General features: G+C 32.4%; 1 protein-coding gene across 1 annotated transcript; it reads right to left on the bottom strand.

Moving 5' to 3' along the window:
* Positions 1 to 996: 996 nt before the first annotated feature.
* Positions 997 to 24,640, bottom strand: LOC132735610 (proprotein convertase subtilisin/kexin type 7-like). Its single transcript, XM_060722585.1, has 17 exons — positions 24,509 to 24,640; positions 21,458 to 21,980; positions 20,823 to 20,919; positions 20,035 to 20,136; positions 18,868 to 18,963; positions 18,267 to 18,357; positions 17,352 to 17,406; positions 16,684 to 16,822; positions 15,854 to 15,957; positions 13,213 to 13,386; positions 10,365 to 10,472; positions 8,170 to 8,275; positions 6,558 to 6,714; positions 3,115 to 3,209; positions 2,584 to 2,677; positions 2,024 to 2,132; positions 997 to 1,233 (listed from the first exon to the last, which is right to left on the bottom strand). Exons 1-17 carry the CDS (start codon positions 24,550 to 24,552, stop codon positions 997 to 999), a joined length of 2,331 nt encoding a protein of 776 aa, XP_060578568.1. The 5' UTR covers positions 24,553 to 24,640.
* Positions 24,641 to 27,765: the final 3,125 nt, after the last annotated feature.

Raw genomic sequence — 27,765 nt, 5'->3', positions numbered from 1 at the left:
CTTTTAAATCACATCCCCAATGTATCAAAATTTCTCATTTTAAAAATTGTTTTTCAGAAATAAAAATAGCAAAAAAATTTCTAACTTTATAAAATATTTCTGTTAAAAAAACCTTGCAATGTGTCTGTCCCCTTCTTAAAAAAATTAAATTTGGGAAAAGTTCATTTCTAGTTAAGGGAATTCAGTATCAAAGTTCTAAAAAAGAAAACAGGAACAGTATATTATATACGTCTGGATTACTTTTGACCCTGCTTGAAAAATTTTTATGGGAAAGGGCCTAAATTTCAAAATTAGCCTAGAAGGGAGGTTATTTCCTTATTCACAAAATAGAATACATTTCGTCAAACCACAAATTATCATTCAGACCCCCAAAAATTAAATGTTTGTTTTAGACATCCCCCAGTTTAAATTAAATTAATTAAAAGTAAGTAGAAATCAAAATTTTTTATGTAAAAAAATAAAAAAAGGGTTTTCCTTTTCAATTTCATTTAAAAAAGAGGAAAAAATGGTTTAAAAATTTTTATTTAAAATATTTAAATGAGGCTAAATCTCCCCAAGAAATCAAAAAAGGTCTTTATTACTATTTTTTAATGTTTGGGTTTAAAAATTTTGTTTCAATTCAGAAAATTTGTAAAAGAGGGTTTCCCATTTTTGTTTGCTTTTTACTCAGACCTTTTTCTGTAACGCTGCAAGATATCACTTAATTAAGACCCTTTACCTTTAGACTCAGGGTCGTTCATGGAATTGTTACATTTCACTACCCCAGTGATGAGCACTATTTTTCCCCCATTCAATTCATGGAAACATTTGCTGAAAATTTCCGTTCTGACATTGTGTATTTTTCCACATCACAACCCCTGTATAAAAGAATCTCGAATTTTACCCTTTTACCATGACCCCCGTAAGGTCACCCAAATTTTACTTTACCCTTCCTTCGGGCACCTAAACCCCCACGAGTTTTTATCCACCTGTGACCTTTATCACTTGTTGAACCCTTTAACCATCAGGTCGAAGGTCAGATGTAAAGGGGAAAGTTGATAGGGAAATTTTTTCATTTAAATAGTCCGTTGTCTCCGATTGTTGGGTTTTAAAAAATGCTCTTAGCCAGTCGTGCCGTTTCATCAACTTCATATACTTTGTTTGTTCCTTTTTCTCATCATTATAACAGAATAAATATTCAAATGACTCGTAAACAGCAAACAGAAAACATAAAGCACCTGTCATACAGATCACCTTTAATAGAAAAGAAAAAATTGTATTAATTAATATAATTGTTATAATTAAATGGTCAGTCAAACTTACAGAAGGTCAATTGTGGCAAAGTGATTAAGATATATGTCCCTTAGCTCAAGGATCAACTTAGGAAATGACATATCAACAGTTCTACTTAGTTCCAAGAAGCAGGCTAGAAAAAGATTGACATAAGATGCGAAAATCTTTCTTCAAAAATATACAAAATAAGTCATGGATTTAGCATTAGTCCACAACCTCATGTCAAGTAGAATTTGGGTCAAGGTCATAATATTTTCTAAGAAACTTGCCTGACCTGTGGAAAATTTGCAGTCAATCACCTTAGTTTCTAAAAGTGGAATGACTGAATTTCAAAAGGAACAACTAGTTTATCTTTGATTCAGGGGACAGAATTACAAAATAACTGTTTAAGTAATTATTCTTGAATTTACTTTCCAATTTTAAAAGAATAATTTTTAAGCTTGTAAAATCTTAATTGGGCTAACAGATATTGCCAAGCACTTGCCCGAACGGCTGGTAGTTTGCTGGTTCACAATTCTTTGAAATGAAAGGACAGTAGTGGCGGCATGGCAGAGTGGTTAACACATTAGACTTGGGGCTAATTGTTGGTTCCTTGATCAAGATATTTTACACTCATTGCTCAGTACTGGTTGGTTCCAGGAACAGATTCAAAAGTGTGTCTATAAGCTAATAGTTACCTACACAATCAAACTCAAATAAATACTATATAAATCAATGCCATGGTAAAGAACTAGCCTAAGATTATATTTACCTTCAGTATTCTCACTGACATAATTTCATCAGGTTTTGAGGTAACAGGAGGGGGTATACATCTGCTTGTACTGTTCAGAAATCCCCCATGCAGGGCCTCATTCACCAAACTGTTAATTGTCAAAAGAAAAACAGAAAATAATAACTTGTCTTTAAAATTTTACCCAAAGAAATCAAAAGTTTGAAAATGACAATTTATGTCAATAAAATCAAGTAACAACTTTCATATAAAGTATGCATGTCACACTCATATCTTGTCAGTTGTGATGTCACAGTTTATATGTCACAGATGTGACAAGTGGTCAATATTCACTATATATATACATTTTTTGTATTTTCTTTGGTTTGGTTAAACAGACACAGTAGATGTGGTGACTTTCCACTTTTACCGAGGGTAGACCTCAGGTGGTCTTTGTAAGCACATGAGCTGAACTCTTGCCTTTCTGTTAGCTCACTGAATAGCTTCCTCACATGAACACGTTCGTATTTCCTGGCAGAAATCGGCCATACAGTCAGACATTTTAGGAATATACATGTATAATATAAATATTTTAAGCCTACTTTTTCCTTCTTTTAAATTCTTTAGGTGCCATAGGTGTACCAAACAACTTCAAGGTCCAGCTACGAAGTGTTCCCATTCCATATTTTCCATTGTCTGAAATTGTTATTTCAGTTAGTTTCAGTAAATACAAATATTTACACAAAAGAAACACAAATGAGGTCTAAAAGCCTATGAACATAAAATCTGTTTTTTACACAATTTAACTAAGGTGCTTAAATGTTAAACGACTGCAGAAAGTAGAGTTGAATGCACAGTAATGTGTTGTAAAGGTAGCAAAATGTAAACAAAGTAGTATTTGACTTCCATACAAAGTACTAACTCACTATAATTATACCTATTGCAAATGAAGCAAATGATAGTTCATCTATCATGGCTAAAGAGTAATGTTTTTGTAAACTGTAGTAAGATACCAAAAATAAAAAGTTTTGAGAAATATAAAATGATAGCATTAAGATATTTTAACGTCTTAATGGGCCTTTAAGAGTTAAGATATATAAGTCAAAAATAAGTGATATGAAATATACACATACCCGAATCTCTGATGAAAATTGTCCATTCACCAATGGGCGACTCCCCCCAACATCTAACAGTAGAAAATGTCCACTTGTCAAATCCATTAGGTGAGCTGTAACAATCAAATTAATCAACAAATGAATGATCTATTACAAATTTAATTAAATTTGTACAAAAACAATGGTTTAAATTAGTGCAATGATATGTGTGTTATCAATGAATCGTTTTACACTTTCATGTACATATTTTTAACTATTTTAATTATTACTATGATGTATATAACAACATTTACTTCACAAATAAATACCCTAATAAAATTATTCCACCATTTTAAAATAGATTTTTATTTAACTGTTTATGTGTATAAAGTAAAATTCTTGAAATTGTATTGTAACCAATCCCCCATTGAGGAAGGTCTGATAATGGAGATGGTGAAGAAATGAGTAAAGGTTTTACCATATGTCTGTCCCCATAATGCCAGACTGAGGTGGTGGTTTTATTATGGTAAGACATACATTTATTTATAGTCACCTATAGAAACCTATATTGGCCTTCTCCAGAAGATAGTTAGTATTTTTGCGACGGACACGCCCTCAGGTGCGTTCAGAGCTAAGTCATCTACAGATGGGATTTCGTCGGCTACAATCGCGCAAAGTGTCCTAAACCGATTAACAGCCCAAGAAATAGTACATGAATTTGATCTTTCAAAACTCCCATACTTTGTCGGGATATCTTAAAATCTTCCATATTTAGCCTTTTCAATTTCAAATTAAGTTATCCAAGTTAAAATATGAACGTATATTATTGATTAAAACGTTGTAGTCCCGTAGTATTATTGCGCAATATGCAAATTACTGCCGAAACGATTTACCGCTGTCGAAAAAGTAGGACAGCAAATTATACTACAATAAAGGTGTAAGCTCTGAGTTCCAAGACATTATTAGTAGGAAATAAATATTTCTACTTTATACAAAACATTATTATTAACAAATCAAAAGTTTTTCGTGACTCTAGGATAACTCGCGCATTAATAAAAGAAGAACTATTTTCGTTACTCTTCCGCGGGTTTAGCTGAATATTCAGCAGTTATTAATAAATTAGATACAGTACAATGGTTAGTATAAATATCTATTTTTGAAAATGCATGTAAGAAGAGAGTTTTTCAACACTTCACCACCATGTAGTCTTTCATGGTGAGGAAGTTATAATATCAGTTCTACTTCCGATTCTTGTGGTTTGTTTACATATTTTTCTAGGTCACGTTATTCTAAAAATAGATTCTGCTTCACCTGGCCTGATTTTTGGACAGGCGATAAGGGAGTACACATTATACATGTAATAAACCAGCGGATTACATGCAATACTTTAAGAAATTCTATACAATTGTAAGAAGCAAACAAGTTGAAAATGGAATTTAGTGTGAAATTGAAAAGGACAACTAAACATTAACCTATAGCTCTTCAGCGCTTCTTATGTAAAATTCTTCCAAGTATAATTTCCAATAACCGTAAATTATACCATACCCAGACTATGGTATAATTTTCAGTTTTGAAGATCGAAGGAGTAAGTGTTTCTGGGCGGAGCTATAGGTTAAAACAGATACACCATTGGTGCGTTGACTATTTCTGGGTTTGCGTAAATTATACCATAATCACGTGACCTTTCTTATGCAACCTCACTCGACTTCGTCTCGTGAGGTTAAGGCATAAGAAAGGTCAACGCAGCAATCGTATATCTATTACCAGTAGTGCTTAAAGTTACATTTAATAAATTTCATAAAAAACGAAATAGCGACATTTCATTATTAAATTGGGTTTTATATCGACTCCAGGTCTTATTTTAGTGTCCAAACAACCAAAATGAGTTTTATTAGCATAAAAATAGGTAACCTCATTGTGGCGAAATGGGAAGTACAATTTCTGTTTGCATAAGAAACTCCGCCTCGGATCATCCGTACATCAGTATTAAATCAACAAACATGACTATAAGTTGCAGTCCTAATTTAACGGTATATTTCCGCATCTTAACGGATGTTTTCATACAAATATAATCTTTTTACGAGATGATTAATTTTACTGAACCCCAGGTTTAGTGCACAGTGAAGCTTAAACGGTTAAAGTGTGTTTGCACAAGAAAATATCACATTTGCTGTGTTCCGGATAGCAACTATGAAACTGTGACGTAGCGCATACACGAGCTCATTATAGTCTTCATTTGCATGTTAAAATTCGTATACAAACTTTAGTGTTACCGTGGGGTTTCCCGTTTAACATCCTACTTTATGAACAATATTTGATGAGATTTACAACAAAACTTTTAAACAGGTTAATGAAACTGTAGAATGTTTGATTTTTAGGCCGACGGCAAAATATTTTTACATATTATTTAATGTAACTTTAAGTGACATTTAAATTAAAATAAAAACGATGTGCTCTGGCCTCTACATCTTTACCTTGTAAATAAAAAAAATCTAAAATATACACTAGATCTATTAATTGCTGATGATTTTAACTAAAACTTTTTTAATGAGACATATCCAAGAGAAATAAAAATACAAATGACTTATATTTTATTTTCTATATGGCCACTATGATAAAACACGAAGCAATTCTAAATAGCATTCTCAAATGTATAATGTATTATGCTTGAAGTTTATTTGCATGGTTTTATTTCAGAAATATTTCGTTGACCGTATTTTTTCTTTCTCTTTTTACCTTTCATTTCTTGGAATAAATCGATAAGGACACTGATATACAAGTTTGACCAGAGTTTTTAGGCATAAATTTCATTCTGTATTTAAGTGCTTGAAAGTAGAAAATCTGAATTATATCAGTTTGGGACACAAAATATATTGCTCTACAAATCTCGAACTTGTATGGAACAAATTTTCTCTGTTATATATTTTGTGTTTTGTTTTGTTTTTTCTAAAAAAAGCCTTAATGTCTCTCCGGTTGCATGTCCGTCGCATTCAGTGCTGCAGCACTTTTGATTATATTTTGGAGCCAACTGATACAGAAATTACTTCAATTCAGAAACTGCTCTATAAATCTCGAACTTGTATGGAACAAATTTTCTCTGTTATATATTTTGTGTTTTGTTTTTGTTTTGTTTTTTCTAAAAAAAGCCTTAATGTCTCTCCGGTTGCATGTCCGTCGCATTCAGTGCTGCAGCACTTTGATTATATTTTGGAGCCAACTGATACAGAAATTACTTCAATTCAGAAACAACAGTTTCCTTTACATTTAAGGTGTTAAACACAATTATATAGTACTTTAGTTTTTAAAGTCCCTATCGAAATACTTGTTAGTAATTTTTCGTTGAAGAAGCTGGCAATCAAACAAGCATTTCCTAGATTTGTTGTCAAAGTGTGCTACAAATTTAGCACTATGCCAATTCTGAACACTGCTAGAAGAGGCAATTAACTTATCTATAAATAGTATTACATGTATGTTATACATACTCATCATGTGGTCTAGATGCACCAATCACAGACATTGTACCATGAGGACTCTTCACTCTGAAGTCTAGAAAACCCCTGCATGGATGATCCAAGGTCAAGGTCACTTGCACAGTTTCTAGTATATATAGGTCAAATCCATTGGCATTTGACTCTGTCACTGTTGAGAAACAAACAAAAAGTGAAATGAAACCATATTAATACTGTTGACAGGTCAAAATAGATGTTATCCGGAACTCAACAAATGTGGGTTTTTCCCCAGATAATCTGTAGGTACAAACAATCTTTTACAACAATAGCTTCAAAGTGCACTGCCCATAACATTAGATTAGACAACCTATTGCACTTATTTTCGAGGCTGTAACTGTAAAACGATGTGTGTACCAACGGATTAGCTGGGAAAAACACAAATATTCTTAATTCCAGAGTAAATCTATTAAGTAAAATCCAGTAACATAATCAAGCTAACAAATTTGTACAATGTTGTATACAAATAAAATAAGCCTAGGTTAACTATCAAATTTCTTTTTGGAATATATTTGGTTCTTGTTTAGGAATATTGTCAAAACAATAAACTAGCATCTGAATTGAAACAGACTGTAAAAACTAAGTCCAAGAGGAGCCCTAGAGATATGGTTAAGATGTCTACCTCTCAACCCAGGGGTCACAGGTTCAAACTCTACTAAGATCATAGCCATGACTCCTCATAATTATGACACCAGTATTAGTTAGGTCCAGGAAGCATTTGCAAATGGTTTATATCAGCTTCAAGCATTCTTAACAATCAAGCATTAATGAATTTTTCTTTAAAGGGATATTCAGGCAAAATAATGACAAAAATATTAAAATGATCTTTTGTACTCATATCACGCTAAAATGACTTTTCTGGAAGTTTCAGCATAAAATTTCTGTCTAAATTCTTTATATTTTGGGTTTGAAGCGTAAATATATCTACATTATATTGAACAAAATTTAGACTCAAATAGAACCACCAGATAGTTTTTAAACAAGTCATGTGACTTAAACAAACCCTTGAAGTTACAATAACAGATATTGTGGATATTGTATGATTGAAACAAGCCTAAGTCATTCATTTGACATGTTTTTTAACTTTTCCAGAGTTCACTTTGACAATTATTGTGAAATGCTAGCGCTCTAACCTGACCCACGCGGGTCAAGTTAGGAAACCACCATTTTATTCTTTATATGGAGAAAAGTATTGTTCCTTTGACTGTCTAAAGTATTCATTTTGAGGGCATTAACAGAATAATGAATGAAAAATTCAAAACTAAGAAATGAAAATTTTGCCTGTGTCTCCCTTTAAAATGTTTGACAATAGTGCACAAAATAATGACATTCAATAGCAGATCACTTTTCCCTTGTTCAATGGATCCAATTGACTAACCAACTTAGAATTTACATCTTGATACCCCAAAATAAATTTGATAATGGACTGTTCCAGAAATGGAAGCTGGACAAGTCCATTTAAGAAATTCAGAGGGTTGAGACTTAAATGATGACTATTACACTCAACTTAAACACAACAAAAAGTACCTTTCATTCTTGATAAAGAAAAATGATTCAGATAAAGACACCTATGAAATAAGAATATTACCTGTATAAGTAAGTTGTAAAGGATTAGAGCGACCTTTAGTGATTGGTATTGAAACTTTTTTCTTACTATACTCCAATGATGTTTGCCAGGGCACCTGGTCCCATACCTGTAAACCAAATAAAAATGATATTCCATGTTTGTAACAAGGATTTTCATTGGATATTAATATTTTCTACAGTATATACAGTTTTTATAATCAATTTTTTATTTCGTTCAAAGATGACAGTTGTATAGTATTACAAATAGAGGCTCTGAAGGAAATATGAAGACTATATAGCTTTACCATGCTTTCACACTTTTCCCCTATCAAACATATAGGGTAAATAAAAGCATAATTACACAAAAAATGGACAACATAAAAAAGAAATATTTTCAGATATAAACCAAATGACATCAGGAAAATTACTTCGATGCTTAATGTAGCTCAACCTAAAATTTTAAACAATTTTCTTTTTATTATATTATGTTAGACTGGAGATAGATATTAATTTTACCTTCAAATGCTTTGTAATTAATCATATTCCTACACATTTAAACTCGAACCTACATTATTCTACAACAATGCACTCAAGCACTCAAAATTGATATTTATTTCCTAAATGAAGACAAAAGGTGACTCCCTATGTATTATTTCCAGCGTGATTGGGCACTTGAGTAGATAAACAAACATTCTGTAAGCTAGCTCAAAAATTTTCTTAAATGAAAGAATCCAAAGTCTCTTGCAGGATTTGAACCTACATTATATCATATAAAGGACAAGCACTTTGAAATCAGCATCCTGAACTACTTGAGACCCCTCATGTTTCATAAATATTTTGTAGCCAAACTTCTTACTAATACAGTTTAAACTTTGCTCAAAAAATCATTTTCTGATCCATTATTGGTAGTCAGGCCTCGACATTAGCGGTGGTCCGTTGGTCCGAGACCACTTGATTTTGGCAAGGACCACCTAATTTTTAAACCCACTGGTCCGTCGGACCACTTGAATTTTCTGGTTGATGCAAGGCTCATTTGGGAGAATGGCGATTTGGTCAAAAACATGTTAGATCTATACAATTTTGTTTAAAATCTATGTCCGATGTACATATATATGGTTCATTAATCTCTGATAAGTTAAAGAAGTTCTTAAGTCATCAATAACTTTCATTTTAAGTCGCTAAAATTTTGTTTATGCAAGTTAAAAGAGTTAAGAGTTTGTGATATAAATTTAGGTACAAAATTCATTCAAATGGTGCTAGTAATTATGCATCGTCGGATACCAACGACGGAACCGTTAACATTTATGTTATGTTACATGTTAATTAACCGTGAGTATCCGATGATGGTAATTATATGATATCAGATAAACTTAAATTTCAGATACTTGAATAACGGCAGCAAACGAAAGGAACTGGAAAAAAAATACATCTAGTAATTCTATGCTATTTATCTTTATTTTAACTGTTTAACAATAAGAGATCTGTTTCTTCTAGAGTTAAAATTATTTTAAAAGGTTAAAAATACCCAATGTCAAAAATGAATATCAACCAACAAGCAACAGGGAGGTAAAATTCTGTATTAAAAATCTGTGAGAAAAATAAGATAAGTTATAGTAAATAATAACGTTGTCATTATTTAAATAATTTAGATATTTCATTGTTTTTAAAGACAAAAATAAGATAATTTATTAGTTCCATTAAAAATGTTAATCTGTAAAAGATGCTATGTTATTATCATGATTATAAGACGTACCGCGTATCAGCAATGAATATTTGAATAACAGTAAGAAAATAACAGACACAAATGGCTTCATTATTCCCTAACTTGAGTTGAGAGAGAAATCACTTTAATATAAAAGTTAACATAAATAAAAGCTCTGTTGTGTATTTTTGACTGAGATAAAAACAAATAAACAAATAACTCTACGAAAAAATACCCACTGACTTGCTCTCCCTTTTCTGATTAGAGGAAAAATATATATCTAAAAATATCTGTTTTCTGTAAAGATTATGTAATAATACATCTTTGTCATAAAGTTTAAACATTTTTTTCTACATTTGCAGTAAAAAGATATAATAATGATAACTGACCACCTGACTTCTGGAAGGACCACCTAACTTTCAAATCTAGTGGTCCGGCGTACCACCTGCTAAAATAGTTAGTGTCGAGGCCTGGTAGTAATTACCCTGTAACGATTTTGTGACAATATAACTTACCTTGGCAGCATTCACAAGCCTCCAGGCATTCATTAGACCAAACCCATGTTTGTGTGAGTGCCAGAGCCCCGCTCCATTCTTCTGCCAGTGAGCTACATCTATGTCTACCTGTTATAACAAAACACAATACATGTTATAAGTAAAAGATGTACATGTATCCCAAATTTACCGTCATTTGTTGTCTAGTATTCAGTCTGAATAGTTTGTAATACTTTGACAACATAAATCATAGAAAAAACAAGATTGCATTTGAGAAAAATGCTATGCCACCGCATTAATACAACACTAAATAGTAGTGTCAGAACAGATTTTCTTTGTTTCTATACAATTTTGAAGATTGTCATAATGCATAGATCCCTGACCTATCTAATTCTTATTATCAGATTAGTGGTTAAATCTGTTGTTAACTCAATAAAAGATCAGAGTAGGAATATATCAATGCACTTGAGTCTAGTGAATTTGGTGGTGAAGGTCATATTTCACACAGCCTAAATTTCATGACTACATCAAAGGACAACATAGTAAGACACTTTGTCAAAATCTAGGTCAGCTGAAATCAAAGTTCACTTAACATCTTAATCTGTACACATGGTTCAAATTTCATAGCTGTACATCAAAGGACAAGAAAGTAGGTCACATCATCGAAATCTAGTTCACCTGATATCAAAGTTCAATTTTACAACTAAAACTGTGCACATGGTCAAAATTTCATTGCTGTACATCAAAGGACAAGACAGTAGGTCACTGTCCCCTTGGGCAAGGCAAAATTTTGGACCCAAGGGTTTAATTCAAAACAATCTTGATACAGGTCCACCAAACAACATTTCAAGTCAAATATCTAAGCTGTAGCTTTCTCCCATTCAGAAAAGATTTGTTTTATTTTCTGTTTTTACTATTTGAACATAATGAGAATCACTGCCCCTGGGCAGGGCCAATTTTAACACTAGGGGCATAATTAAAACAACTTTAGTAGAGAACCCATAGAATATATTGTAGAGCAAACATCAAAGCTCTATGCCTTGTACCTTCAGACAAAAATATTTCTTTTTTTTTTTTACCATATGTACATAGTGAAAATCAATGACTCCTGGGGGTGGGACCAATTTTGACCCCAGGGCTATAATGTGTACAATCTTGCTAGAGGTTCACTACATAATGTTTCATGCAAAATATCTCAACTCTAGCCTTTGTGAATTTAGAGAAGATGATTTTTTAAGTTTTTACTATATACATATAAGGAAAACCTATGGCCCATGGGGCGGGGCTAATTTTGACACAAGAGGCAAAATTTGAACAACTTTGGTAGAGTACCTATAGATGATATCATTTAACAAATATTCAAGCTCTAAGCCTTGTACCTTAAGACAATAAGATTTTTTTACTTTTTACTATATGTATATATTGAAAATCAATGACCCCGGGGCAGGGGCAATTTTGACCCCAGGGCTATAATTTGAACAATCTTGCTAGAAGTTCACTTCACAATGTTTCATGCAAAATATTTAACCTCTAGCATTTGCTAGAAGAAATTTTTTTACTATAAAGTTTTTACTATATACATATAAGGAAAACCAATGACCCCCGGGGCAGGTACGATTTTGACCCAGGGCTATAATTTGAACAATCTGAGTAGAGGTCTACCAGACAATGCCTTATGCAAAATATCTAAGCTCTAGGCCTTTTGGGTCTTTACAAGAAGGTATTTTAAGTTTTTACTATACCGGTATGTACATATAGTGAAAATCAATGACCCCCGGGGCGGGGCCGATTTTGACCCCAGGGCTATAATTTGAACAATCTTGGTAAGGGTCTATCAGACAATGCCTTATGCAAAAAATCTAAGCTCTAGGCCTTTTGGGTCTTTACAAGAAGTTATTTTAAGTTTTTACTATATGTACATATAGTGAAAATCAATGACCCCCGGGGCGGGGCCGATTTTGACCCCAGGGTTATAATTTGAATAATCTTGGTAGAGGTCTACCAGACAATGCCTTATACAAAATATCTAAGCTCTAGGCCTTTTGGGTCTTTACAAGAAGTTATTTTAAGTTTTTACTATATGTACATATAGTGAAAATCAATGACCCCCGGGGCGGGGCCGATTTTGACCCCAGGGTTATAATTTGAACAATCTTGGTAGAGGTCTACCAGACAATGCCTTATGCAAAATATCTAAGCTCTAGGCCTTTTGGGTCTTTACAAGAAGATTTTTTTAATTTATTCTTATAATTCCTATTGGTTGCCATGGCAACCAGATTTCTGCATGGAATGAAATGCTTTGAACAACTTTGGAAGTCCTTCACCCAAGGATCAATCCTGCCAAGTTTGGTTGAAATTGGACAAGTGGTTTTTCACAAGAAGATTTTTTAAGTTCACTATATAATCTATATAACACACACACACACAAACAAACACACACACAGGTGAATCGCTATATGCCACCGCATCGCAGATGCTGCGGTGGCATAAAAACATTTTGTCTTTCATGGAGCATGAGCACAAAAAGTATTTTATAAATCATAAACAAAAATGTAATCCTTAATAAATGATACAAAAAACACAAGGTTTCAAAAGCCCAATATTTCTTATATAAGAAAAGCAAATTTCAAGGTCATATACACATATATAGGAATAAAAGTCATATTTCAATGAGTGAAACTCTCATCCAGTACAAGAAGGGAATCTTACATTATGAAAATGTTATGGCCACAGTCAAAGTTGTGCCCAGAAAAAGAAAACCAGACATCAAAAACAATATCATGCCCTCCTATGTAATTCCAGGGGCATAGATAAACTGTAAACTTTTCAAAGCTAAAACTAAAGTACAATTCTATGACAATCAACAAACCTTGAGAGCAGTGAGAGCTATGAGGTACTGTATATCTCTCCATGTAAGACAGGGTTGTACATCTAACATGAGGGCTATCAGGCCGGCTGCTATAGGAGCTGCAGCACTAGTACCACTGTGATGTTCCGTACATCCTCGCACTGACTCCTTGTGTGCCAACCAGTCTGTTGTTACCTATAGTATAATATTAGTATACTTTTTTCAGGAAAACTGAATTTAAAGTCAAGCTTTTCATTATTGGAATTGTCCAACTTTGAATTTAGTTCTGTCTAACCCTTTACCAGCTGAATTCATGTAACAGTTTTGCTCTGCAAACAATTTGGAACAATCCATTCAAAGTTAAAGGGATTTAAAAATAAAAATACAAAAATTAAGCTACTAATAGTAAAGAATCTGGTCAGACAGGCTGACCTACCTCTAATGGCAAAGACTGATCACTTACGGTTTAAGCTAATTAAGGGTTACTTTGAGTATGAGCGATTTAAAAGCTCAAAATACTTTTCAATAACAAATTCAAAAAGATGTGAATGAAGCTTTCACAAAACTCTTAAGTTATAATATGTAACTGACCAATCACTATATACTGATGGCTGCTAAATTTTAGGATCTTAAAAATAAACAAGAAACATGGCAATGCCATGAAACCAGGTTTTCAATTATCACCATTGTAGATAAATATGTTGTATTTGAAATACAAATACAAGCAACAAACAATGTAACTATGTGCAATGTAAAACATGAATAATGTAGGAGGAATTGCCACAGAGGAAGTGTTCACTATAATTATATTCTGTATAAGGAAAAAAAGGGCCATAATTAAATAAAAAATTATTCAATCACAAAACCCCGACAATATGCGCCAGGGCACTGGATGACAAAGCTACTGTAAAAGTTTGAACAAAATCCGTTGAGAAATGTAGGAGTTCCGCACAGAAGAATTTTTTCACTATATATTCTGTATAAGGAAAAATAACAAAGGGCCATAATTAGGTCAAATATTATCCAATCACAAAACCCCGATAATGTGTGCCAGGGCACTTGATAACAAAGCTTCTGTGAAAGTTTGGTCAAAATCTGTTGAGAAAGGTAGGAGAAGTTGCGCACAGAAAATTGTTCACTATATATCCTATATTGGGAAAAAAAACAAAGGGCCATAATTAGGTCAAATATTATCCAATCACAAAACCCCGACAATATGCTCCAGGGCACTTGATTACAAAGCCTCTGTGAAAGTTTGGTCAAAATCCATTGAGAAATGTAGGAACAGTTGAGCACAGAAGAAATTATTTACTATATATTCTATATAAGGAAAAAAAACAAAGGGCCATAATTAGGTCAAATATTATCCAATCACAAAACCCCGACAATATGCGCCAGGTCACTTGATGACAAAGCTTCTGTGAAAGTTTGGTCAAAATCTGTTGAAAAATGTAGAAGGAGTTGCGCACAGAAGAAATTGTTTACGCCCGCCCGCCAGTCCGCCGACATACCTCAATCTAATAACCAGTTTTTTCCTTCGGAAAACCTGGTTAAAAACCCTTTAATCAACAATGGAATGTCCAAAATTCAAAGCAAGAGAAGTTAAAGTTATTTTTAATAAGAATAAATTCATAACAAAATAACAGTTTCACTTTCTAATCATTTTCAACTTTTCTCAGAAACCCCCATTTTAAACTTTTTTTATCTCTTACAGAAAAAATATTACATTTGTATATCAAATATACCTACAATTTTAAATAAAAATAAATTTCCAACCTCACATTGTCTTTCTGATATCACAAACATATTTCAATTGACAGAACAAATTTTTGTACAATTTTTTTTTCTCATCTTGTTAAATAATCTGTATTGGAGTTGTTTCCCTTTGACCATGATAATAATTTCTTATAAATATATGAGTAGAGCCAAAAATGTTTTCATTATTTTCAATTAAAAATACGTAAATAAAAGTTTTAACAAATTATTTAATTTTACCCATGAAATATGGTGCTATATCAGTCAAATATATTTCATATTTGTAAAAAATAAATATGAAATATAAATATGGAAGTGGGCGGAGTCAAAACTCATATTTATTTTAGGGGACTTCTTTCGCCATTTTGTTTATAAAATTTGATGAATAAATTACAACTTTTTGTTGAATTTTGATTTGAAAATTATCTAGAATGATAGAAAATGGTTTAACTAAAAATATAAATCCGAACACCAATATCTTTAATTCAGTCGTTAACACTGTACAGATGTTTAAAGAGTTGTTTATGTGACATCACAATGTAGCCCTAAATATTGTGTGCAAAACAAGACAATAATTATATTACTGCATGCTGTACAATTGCAGTTGCGTAGCAAGCAAGGGGGTTCGTAACCATTTTGCTTTGATTATGAAATTAAATAAAAAGGTTATTTTTTCGTTTGTCGTGAAATATGGTATATATTTTCACTCAACATGATAAAATGCCACATATTTTCACTCGCCATCCCGGCTCCTGTAAATATGTGGCATTTTATCATGTTTCGTGAAAATATATTCCATATTTCACTCAAACGAAAAAATATGCTCTTAATTTTAAATTTTGACAATAATATTATAATAACATTTTTTAACTCAATTATTCGCATATATTAATATAACTCAGCTTACAATATCTCTAGTTTGCCCCCATGATCCACTACTAAATGTAACAGCCAACATGGAGGCACACTCCTCTGAGTAGTAAGGCATATGTCCTGTCTCATCTACAGCTCCTTTATACAATAAATACAAAAATGTTAATGTTAAATGAACCCATTACATATTTAGTTCATAAACACAACATCATCATAACAAACATGCAAAGTAAACAAAGATTACAAAGTCATACAAAGTCAGTGTAAAATTACCGGAATTTTGAAAATTTTATCTGGACAGTTCAATACCAATACAACTCTCAGCAGAGCAATACCATAGAGGAGACAAAGGTAATGATTGTTGCTGAAAGCCGTTGTTCTTGACAGGTTAAATAACTAGGAAATAGTTGCTTTCAGAAGAATTTTGACTGTTGCTGTATAAAGGCTATTGCTCTACAGAGTGGCCAATCTGCACAGGTTGCACTGTATGCCATAAAGGAGCTCTCAACAATACCTCAAAGAACACCTCTTTATATATGTTTCATATTGACATTTATCAATCTTACTCAGATTATAGCAGCCGGCATTATGACACCACAGAATAATAATTTCCTTTAGGTAACCTATCAGAAATGAGTAGTAAGAAGTTATGCTAGATGTAAATTTTCTTGCTATTAAGTTTCCAGTGTTCCTTTTTTTAACTGAACTGAAATTCTTTTGGTGGCCCACTGCATGTGCTACAAGTAACCACTTCACCACTGCTTTCCATTACAATATGATTTTTCACAATTTATACATCCATTCAATCAATCAACTTTAAACCCAATTCAAACAACAAGTCTGAAAATAAATTCCTCTACCTACCTATAGTTACTGTATAAAGTGAGTTTGCATAACCGTCATAGTTACAGTTGTCTCCCTCATGACCTCCATTGCCACTGGCAACCACGTATATACTACCATAACCACCACGTCCAAAGTCGATGCCATGTTTCATACCAGCCTATACAAGAAAATGTAGACAGTTCAATGATCATCATAAGAATCAAGATTTACTTATCCGTGGTTCTCTTTAAGTGACATTATGCCCATCCAAGGATATAGAAATCTATTACAGTGTGTGAACAAGTGAAAGTCAAAATAAGTTTACATTTTGCCATAATTCCATTCAATTCTATAATTTAGTACACATTAATAATGATTAACTCACATGACCCAAGGAAACTTCTGTAAATATCCATTAGAATTTACCTGTTACATTCAATTCATAGCAAGAGTGGGTCACTCTTTATGATGAAAAATTATGGTGAAATTTGCATCCCAACAGATGGTGGAAAAGAAGAAATTTACATGTGCCTCAATGCATTAATTAATTATATCGGGCATGGTCAGGCACTCACAGTAAAACAACCAACCTTCAATAAACTAGCTGGAAACCAATTTAGCATGAAAGAAAATGAAAGTCCCTGACCAGGAACACTGTATTAAAATCAGATTCTGTTATCTTTAAGGGTATATATCACAACACTTACAGCAGCCAATACATGAGGCCCGTCCACTGTCTTCCCATCATCATCTGGGCCCCAACTGTAACAAATAAATAAACGTTAAATAAATAGAGGATATTGAATGAGTGTAGGTTTGAACGAGTTGAATAAAATCATATTATGCAAGCCTCTGGCGAGCATAATATTGTTTCATTGAACGAGTTCAATAAATTTAGTATTGAATCTACACGAATATAATATTCTTTTTATCACATATATAAAATAAGAACGGTAAACTGTTAACAAGAGTCATTTTTCTTTGACGCGCCTATAGTGTAGCGCTAACATTAGCGCGCTTTAACGCTATGCTTATAGTGCAAATGACGTGACGTCAAAGTGTTATTACACTAGTGTAATATCGTCTAGTGTAATATCGTTTTTATTAAATGGCTTTATTACACTCCTGCGCCGCGGTTTATGTGATAATATAATTTCTCCAAATTATCAACAATGATGTTTTTTTATAGGTAGCACATTATCGTAAGCTAGATGTATATTCTGTATCAGAAATGAATAAAAAAATACTTCTTGATCTCAGACCAAAACAAAAAACGTCTTGTTTGATTTTTGATCATTTTTGTGACCAAATTTAAATTTTGACGTTGATAGTATTCTTTTCTAATGTAATTTAAAATGTTCTTTAATGAACTATAAATGAATAGTTCAAATGGATTAGACAAAACTGACTTAAATTGTTGCTTTTTTTGATGTTGTTTTAACTTTCTTGGGGGAAAAAACTTGCTAGAAAATTATTGTGGGGGGATGGGAGATGTTCAGTGGGATGAGGGGAATGCCTTGATAAATCATAATTATAGAGTGTCACTTAAAAACACCTGAAATAGCAGTTTGTTTGACTGGCTGACAGAAATTGCTATACTTGTTTGATTTCATAGTTCTTACCTGCAACTATAAATATCATTGATCTGGAAGAACTTTGTGAAGGCATCAGCTTCCATACTGTCTGTTAGAGGTCCATCTAGAAGCTTTAATCCTAACATAAACAAAATATTTACATGAATTTATAATATGTTTATGCCAGAATGTGTCAGAATTTTTTAATCATATCTATTGTATCTTAATTAAGATGAAAGTTCATAATGAACTGTCTAATGAACTTTTTCTCATAGCAATAACATATAGAGTCTTGCTCTATGTCTTGAGCATTTTTAAAGCCTATAACAGTTTTTTCATGAACAATGTAAATTATAAATTGCAAGTATAATGCACTAGAACTTTGTGAGTCAAGTCATTGAAAGAAGCATGCAAATCAAGTTTGGAGTCAATCAGTCTTATAGTGACTGATTTATGCTCTGGACAAGCCTAAGGGGACACCCCCACCGAAGTTGCCGCGGCCACTAACCAAAGTAATCCCTATATGTCGACTTTTCAAGGCGACACAAAAATGATCATACTTTATCTTGAGTAATACACTGTATGTGTAAGACATTCAAAATGATCATATTTTATAATGTAAGTTATATATGAAATACATTTATCAAACCTGAGATTTTAGAGCGGAAGGCTACACCGACACCACATACTTTATTTGGTATGGCAGAGATCTCACCCGCACAACGTGTTCCATGATGATTCTTCTCTATAAATAAACACAAATATTTAAAATATATCATTAATTATACAAATCAAATTATCTAGCACATTTTTTTTTTCATTTTTATTTTGACTATTGTAAAGCTACTACAAGACAGTATGATCAGATTTTATTTTGAAAGAAAACCAATGTGTTTATATTAGGATATTGATCTTGCCAAGTGATTCAAGCTCGAGAGCACAGGATGATATAAAGCAGCAAGCAATATGGCACTGAAGTAAGTGTTACACTCTCATCAATTAAAACAAACTATCTGTTTCACAACCGTCCAGTGATGGGATGGCTTTTTTTTCATTATTGTGTTTTAAGTGACACAAACACTCACTTTTCTTAATTCAAGGTTTTTTTTTTTTTTGGTTGGGTCACACCAACACAGTTTAAGTCACATGGCAACTTTCCAGTTTGACTGGTTTCAGGCATGAATGGGTACCTGAGTAGGACCACTGTAATTCTGTAAGCTAGCTAGCATTTTCACATGAAAGAATCCAAAGTCCATGGATTCGAACTCACAGCGGTTAAGGGGCAAATGTTTTGAATTTGAAAACCTTAACCCCTCAGCCACACTTAAAGGTTCAAGATGGTAGCAAATCTTATTTCTCAAGTTTTCTTAGGATACAACATATCTCAGAATCTCACTAGGAACATGAACACATGAGAAACAGGTTACCTGAAGAATTACAGATTATAACTGTGACATCACTGTTTCCCCATCATCTCACATCTTTGTAATATGAGGCAGATTTATGACATGTTGTAAGGGTTGAAAAGGTGAAAGGTCAAAAAAACAAACACTGAAGACTGTCGTAGTCTTTTCCTTTCACTCCACAAACTTAAAGGTGAATTCATAACAAACAGAAGTTGAAAACATGACACCTAAAATGCTGTAGTTGGGTTGGTTTTCAGGTTTTTGCCTTTTCACATTTTTAACCCACCACAAGAAGAACAGAAGGGCAATTTTTCTATATGAATAACATCAAGCATATATCCTCAGAAAAACTTCTCAGCAGTGAGTTACATATGAGAAATGTAGAACATGTTCAGTAACAAATAACTTACGGTTTTTGGTATTAGGTGAAGGATCTCTATCCCCATTGTTTAGATCGTAACTACCCTCCTTATTATAATTTTCCAACAAATCTGGATTGTTCCATTCCAAACCTACAATTTAACAAACAAATCCTATGTTGAAAAAATAAACTTAAAAAAAAATAAAATGAGGTCAGAAATTTAATACCAAAGAAAGAAAATCTGTTGTTTTTTTTTTTAATCAAAAATGCTTTAGGAATCTTTTATTTACTTAAGTAATTTAAAACGTGACTGAACTTTTCAGGTATACCGTAAAATCATATACAGATAAATGATACTACATGAACATTTATTTATTTGTGTATATACTGACTTTGCAAATCATTCAATACCTGTCTACAGAATAGTGAAGTTGATAAAAAAGATGTTTGAATAAAGATTTAACAAAGGGCATAATTTTGTCTAAAGACATGAACAGTTATGTTCTCTTATATACAAACAGTGTATACGGTAATGTCATTAACCAACATTTCAAGGTTCAAAGCAATAGACATTTCCAGTTTTTATCAGAGTGAAATTTAGCCCTGTCTTTAATGTTCAATGCCAGGTCAATAGCTCATAGACAGTTCACAAACAAAACTATGTGTTCTTTGTGTATACCAAGTCAACCAGGCTGATTCAAAATATTGTGAACATCACGACAAATATATCAAAATTTCCGTGTACAAAGTAAACCAAACCTGATAACAAAAGAAATTCTTAGTCTGCTAAAATAACTAAATTATACTATTTTGTATTAATCATGGAACAGTATTTACCATCATCTACCACAGCCACGGTGACCCCTGACCCTGTGATGTTGTGTTTCCATACCCCAGTTACATTTATATCCATACCAAGTTCATATGTATTTGTCTGAAATTACAAACAATTTGCCCTGACAAATGCTAAACAATCCTGTAAGAACATGAAATACATTTAAAAAAAAATTGTATCAGTTTATTTTTATATTTTGTTTGGTTTTAAGTGACAATCAACACTGTAAAGGTCATATGTGGCGACTTTCCAGCCTTTCTGATGAAAAAAGTCTTCATGTTTTACTTTATGTGTTACATGAGACATGAGCAAGCACACAAGTAGAACCACCAACGTTCCATATGCTAGCTGCAAGATAGTGTACCCAAAATATAGAACATGTAGAATCCAAAGTCCCTTACAAGATTTGAACCTGTAACAGTGAGGATCTGAATCGAAATAACATAAGATACAAATGTATCTCTTATCATTTGACCACTTTTCATTTTATATTTTTTCAATTAAAAAAATATCAAAAACACACGCCTTTGCTTTGGGCTTGCTACTAATAGCCCATTACATGTGACATACATGATATAATCAGGACTTAAAAAGAGGGCATATTAAATTAATATGATTTTGACAAATTTTAACTTACCAAATGCCACTGTTTTCTGTAAAATGGATCTTCAAAGTCCATGAATGGTAAATCATATGTCAAGAACCGTTTTCCACGTGACAGCAATTTCTGATGAGAAAACCATTCAATATCCTCATGTTTTACTAACTTGTTTTCTGTCTCCTCAACCTTTTTGGCAATTTTCTGGCCACTATGAAGTTTTAAATGATGCAAATGAACTGTTGATACAGTTTTACTTCCTGAGAAATTACGATGTAATTTGTGAGCAAATAAATAATGATGATGTAATTCACCAACCTGACCTAGATTTATCAGGTCAAGGTCACTGGCTATTCTATCAATGTTGTCTTTGTCATGTGTTTTTATATGAACAGCCCAAATAAGAGAGTTCTCTGAGGTTTTTTTATGGGCTGGATCTGGTATTTTTTTCTCTTGTTGTTGTCTACCCCATGTCTCTCCAGTTAAAATGTAAGCTGCCAGAAAAACAACGGAACCAAGGCACAACACTCTCACTAGGGTGACATACTTCATACAGCATAACCTAGAATGAAAAATGAACATGAATTATTAAAAAGTAAATAAATCAGTGCCTAAAAATCTTTAAATGAAACACAAAGAAATGGTGAAATTTCATGAATTTGACCTTTAACATCAATTCAGGGTCATATTTTAGTATGTCAAGGTCATACAAGTTTTTTAGTATGTCAAGGTCATATATCTGAGTAGGTCAATATAAAGCTCTTGAGATCTATAAATTGTGTTTTGTGTCCATGATTTATTGATTGCAGGATTTAAGTTTCAGAATGAAGACATTCTGGGCATGGTTCATCACATCAAGAACAATATGTTCCAAGAACAGTACGTCTCAAAACCTGTAGTTCAATGCAGAGGACTTCAATAGGAAAAATAAAATTCACTGATCAAATTCAATGTAAGATGGCAAATTCAGTGAAAACAGTCAATTACACTTGATACAAATGCATTTAGCTGGTTTTTTTTCTGTTCTTATTCAAATTTATCACCTAATCTGGTTAAATAACTCATTAATATACTTAGTGACATTTATACATACATTTATAAAACAAGTAATATGAACATTATGCATGTATAATTTTAGCATCATGATATGTACAATGTACATACAAACATAATTCATCACGCTTACAGCTTTGAAAAATTTAATGTTTATTACACTTATTTTATGTTTATTATTGTAAGCCAACAAAATCATTCAAAACCATGCAATGACATGCCTGTTTGTAGTTTGTGTAGCAAATATTTTTTTATATACCTTTTACAATGAATCTTTCCCTATGAATTCAGAAAGATATCTAATAACTTTTTTTTACTGTCACTGATCGTGTTGTGATGAAAGATTATCATATCTAAACATTCTTTGGCTCCATCACACTATTGCACAAGTCACTTATAATCATGACACCTCCAAAACTTGGTGATAGCATGAACTACATCCAGGCACCCGTCCCGAGTTTAAAATCTATGCTAAAAGCTCTTGGGCACTGATATTTGGCCATAACCCTAGCCATTTTAATGCTGCACCAAAATTCATATACAACCACCACATTGACATGGCAGCAACAAATAAAAGGTAAAGTATCTGCCCATCTCCAGGGTTGGGCAGCCTACATGTATATAATTATATAAGCACTGCAAAGATAACAAGTTGCCCTGTCAAGTTATCCCTGCATATACATGTAAATAATATACCAGGTTCGACATTCATTATTATGTATAACTGTAAATATTTGAGCAGGTATCTATCTAGATCAACTGTGTTTGCAACCATATGTAAGAAGTAATTACATTTCTATAGTATCATAGTTTAAATGTCATGCATAAGCCTTGCTAACCGACTTGTAAGATTTTGCCCTTGGTTGTTACCCTGCTAAAATCCATCAATGATTTTCTTGAGAAATCTTTCACTCTGCTAATGGCAGCACAAACTTATATTGACCACTAAGATACCCATTCAGATACCCTTTTAAACCTGAATTAATGAAGCAATTAATATGAATTTGTAAGTGAGTAAATTTCGTGCTCAAAGAAATTTAATAGCGTTGTCCCTGACTAGACTCAAACTTTATATTTGTTTTTCCTGTTTATCCTTAAGTCTCTGTGTGTCTGTGAATGAGTGACCAACAAACATACAACTGCTTCAAATATAGATATATAGAATACGTACACTGTAGATGAAGATAAATATTAACTTATTACACTTGAACTAAAAACAAACAAAATAACACTATATTTCTTATCTGTCGCAGGTTATGTGGTATAAAGTAGGCATTTCTTTTTCTATTGCATAAATATCAGGATAATTTTGTTATGTAAGTATATATTTAAAAACGTTTAAAAGTCAAAGTTTGATCAATGTGAACCCTATAATTATGATTATACGATATATAGCCAAATAAATTTGGCATGAACTAAACTACTGAACTAGTTTAACCCATTTTACAGCCTGTCAAAACATCATCACCCAGACAAAAAATAAAGTGTCTTGATGTCTCTTAAAAGTTTGACAAGTCTAATTAGTAGGACTTGTCACAATAATACTGACTATATTTTATGATGCTTTATCATTTTGATGGTACATTAGTCCAAATATATTGATGGCAAAAGCTAGATTCAGAGCCTAAGATATGTTTGTTCTGGGGAGATATTGCCCATACATAAATTTGTACAATATAATGTGTCTACTCTATCCTTTTTAACATCATTAAACAGTCTTATTCAAATATCAATTTTCTAAACCAAAACAAAATAGTGAGCTTCAGTGCATACTTAAGTAATGTCGTAAATGTCTTCTCAAAATAGTAGTTATTTTTATTAAAGTTATTTAGTTCTTTATTTTTAATCTTCTCAGTGGTTTAAGCAATGTAAACAAAAACATTTAAACAAATTAATAGTTGGGTACGTTCTTTTTGGGGACGGATTTATTACGATAATGCAACAATACAAACATCGTTACACAACAAAGTAAGCTTTACATATTCATCAGCTTAAACATGATCATTTATATAGTTTAATAATAATAACGTATACAACCTGTCTTTAAAAGCCGTGGTCTTCAGTGTTTCGATATTAGACATATAATGTATGATTATCCTAGTTTCGTTTTCGTGGCAATTAGTGAATGGTTTTACGCTACTAAATATTTTCCATCTCGCTGATTCATACAATAAGTTAATTAGGCTATCAGTCGGATAACAATGCATTGATTCACTAACTTGTGAAATATGATCCGAAAAACAAATAACGTAATAACAATGATGTAAATTTTAAATAGAGTAAAATCCCCTCAATTAAGACCACAATCGGGACTGGACCAAAGTGCATGGCCTTAACTGCGGATGGTCTTAATTGTGAATATTCTTATCATTGCTTTAAAAATCACTTTATGACCATTGTCTATTTTAGTAATTTTGCATGAATAAACACTATGCACTTAACCTGCAATTCTAATACGACCCGTTTTCCCCCCATTAAACATACATGTAGAAGAACCGAAAGTGTATTATTATTCAATAAAATCACAGTTTGACGTTCTATATTTAAACATGTGACGTAATCATTATTCACGTGACGTAACCACTAAAATTGTGACGCGCTGATATTTATCAATACCTATATACCACCTGAAGGATCTAGGTATGGATCATCTACTGACTTGTTTGATAGTTTAGAAAATACCATTCTTGATTTAAGTGTTAAATATGCTAATTGTCAGTTTTGTATAGTTGGTGACCTCAATGCGAGATCAGGAGTTCTTACCGATTCCACTGTCTATGATAAATATATCTCGGATGATAATTTTGATGATATTACTGTTGCAACAGATGGTGTTAAATAATTTAAGCGATCTAGGTTTTCCTAAAACTAGGTTTTCATTTAACAAGGGATTTTTTTTGGGAGAAAAAACCTTAATTACAAATGTACAAAGTTTCCTTTTGGGGTTTTTGAAATTATTTTAATCTTTCTTTTCCATTGTCTATTATTTTTTAAATTCAAAATGTACGCCCCCCATAATTAAACTTAGAAAAGGGGATTCTTTTATCCCAAAAAAAGAAATTTTAATGAATAAAACTTTTGGGGGATAAAAATTTCTTTTTTAAAACCTTTTGTGTTGATTTTTTAACAGGACTTCGTAAATATTTTAGTAAATTACTGAAAATCAAAATACTTTGAATATTCTTTTGTAAGAATAGAAGAAAAAACTTGTTAAACTTTTCTGTTTACAGGGAAGAAAATGCTGTTTTAAAAAGTTTTAAAAGATTTTAATAAGCATTTTGATGAAATTTTGGTAATAAATTATGTTTTTAAAAAATGTATTTTTAAATATTTTGATATCTACGGAAACAAATCAGGCCCAATATAGGTTAATATCAGGTACGGCAGCAATTATTATTTGTTGATTTTAAATTTTGTGGTTAGAATCGAAATAATATATATACATGTAATCTCCAAAACACCAGTGATTTTATAGTTTGGAGGGTCTTCTGTGCACAATATAAAGCTCAAAGCCCTAACTCAAGCAATATGTCCTAGAGATTTCCGCGTGGCATAGTAGTTTATGGCCCGTCAGTTTTCGCTTTTATCGCTTGAAAACATCACTGTTTGTTGTTCGGATGCGCATCATTATATCATATTGAACTATATATGTACATGGTATGCATGCGAAAGACATATTTAATGAAATATGTCGTTTCTATGGGAACACTGAACTATTTTTTGTTCCTGCGAATTGTTCTTTGAGTTTATGTATATAAATTGTGTAAACAACACTATTTTCCTGAGCCCACCGTTTAAAAACGATTAGTCTAACTCAATTGCGGATTCGACTTTGTACCAGTTCGGTGGGTCTTCTGTAAACAATATTTACAGCACAAAGCCCTAACTCAAGCAATATGTCCTGGCATAGTAGTTTTTGGCCCGTCAGTTTTCGCTTTTATCGCTTGATAACATCACTGTTTGTCGTTCGGATGTGCATCATTATATCATTGAACTATATAATTATGCACATGGTATGCATGCGAAAGACATATTTAATGAAATATGTCGTGTCTATGGGAACACTGAACTCTTTTTTATTTTCATCTGTAAGTGGTGGTGTAAGAAATTTTAAAGTGGTGTGGATTCAGTAAAAGATGCACCTCATGCACGCCGGCTGAAAACTGCAACTTCGCCAAAAAATGGTTGAAAATGTAAAGGTTTTGATTGCTTCGGATGTAAGATTTACAACAAGGTAATTAAATAGCTAAGATTTGTACAAAATCGAATCCACAACGGTGATTAAGTAGTTTGGCTAGAATATTGTGTTTTTTTACGAAAATTCATACACTTAATATACAGAAAAAAAAATCGCCAGTCATATATATGCATTAAAAACGATCATGCCACTCGGAGATTTCACAGATGTTATACTCGGGTTAGGGCTATGAAGCTTATATTTTTGTAAAGTAGTTACTCGATCAAATTTGTACAAAACAGAATCTGCAACGAAATGAGGCAAACGGTGTTTAATTGGTTGGACTATGAATAATATGTTTTTTTACACTTTATATACTGATAGAACAAATCGCCGAATTTAAAAAGGAGCATGTCATGCTGAGATTTCACGGATGGTATACTCGGACTAGGGCTATGAAGTTTATATTTCTAAAAATATGTATATAATATGTTTGAGTAGAAGGACTACGAATACTAGTATTGTGTAAAAAATGCAATTTAGAGAAATTTCTTCGAGGAATTGTTGTCATGCACAATTAGTTGTGTTAAAATGAACGCTACGTAATTAAAAAAGTAATTATCAAGTTCATTATATCAGTTCAGATGATCTTCAAAACACCATTCTCGCGAGCCAACAGTTTAACACCATTTGCCTGATTCCAATGAAGAATCGATATGATACAAGTTTGGAGAGTCTTCTGTGCACAATATAAGGCATATAGCTCTAACCCAATTTAAGCAACATGGCCTACATATTTCCTCGTGGCATGGTCGTTTTTGGACCGTCTTGCTATTTGTCTCTCTATTACCGTAAATCAACTAAAAAGCAACATCTTAGAGACAACAGCATTCTTTAATTGAGATTTACATTATTTCAATACTCTATAAAAATGATATATATTCTATATTTAGATGATCTTCTTCAAAGCAAGGTAAAGGCTCAAAGCTCTATGTACCGCAAGAAAAGTAATAGCAAGAGGTCCCTGTAAAATGGTTGCTATTTGCTCTTTCTGTAAATGGTGTACATTTTCGAAAAAAAAATCACCATTTTCTTGAGCCAACTGTTTAAAAAGCAA

This window comes from Ruditapes philippinarum, unplaced genomic scaffold (assembly GCF_026571515.1).
Source record: "Ruditapes philippinarum isolate M1 unplaced genomic scaffold, ASM2657151v2 ctg5332_1_1_1_1, whole genome shotgun sequence".
Lineage (NCBI taxonomy): Eukaryota > Metazoa > Mollusca > Bivalvia > Venerida > Veneridae > Ruditapes > Ruditapes philippinarum.
The sequence above is the reverse complement of the archived record's forward strand: the minus strand, read 5'-3'. Positions and strand labels throughout refer to the sequence as shown.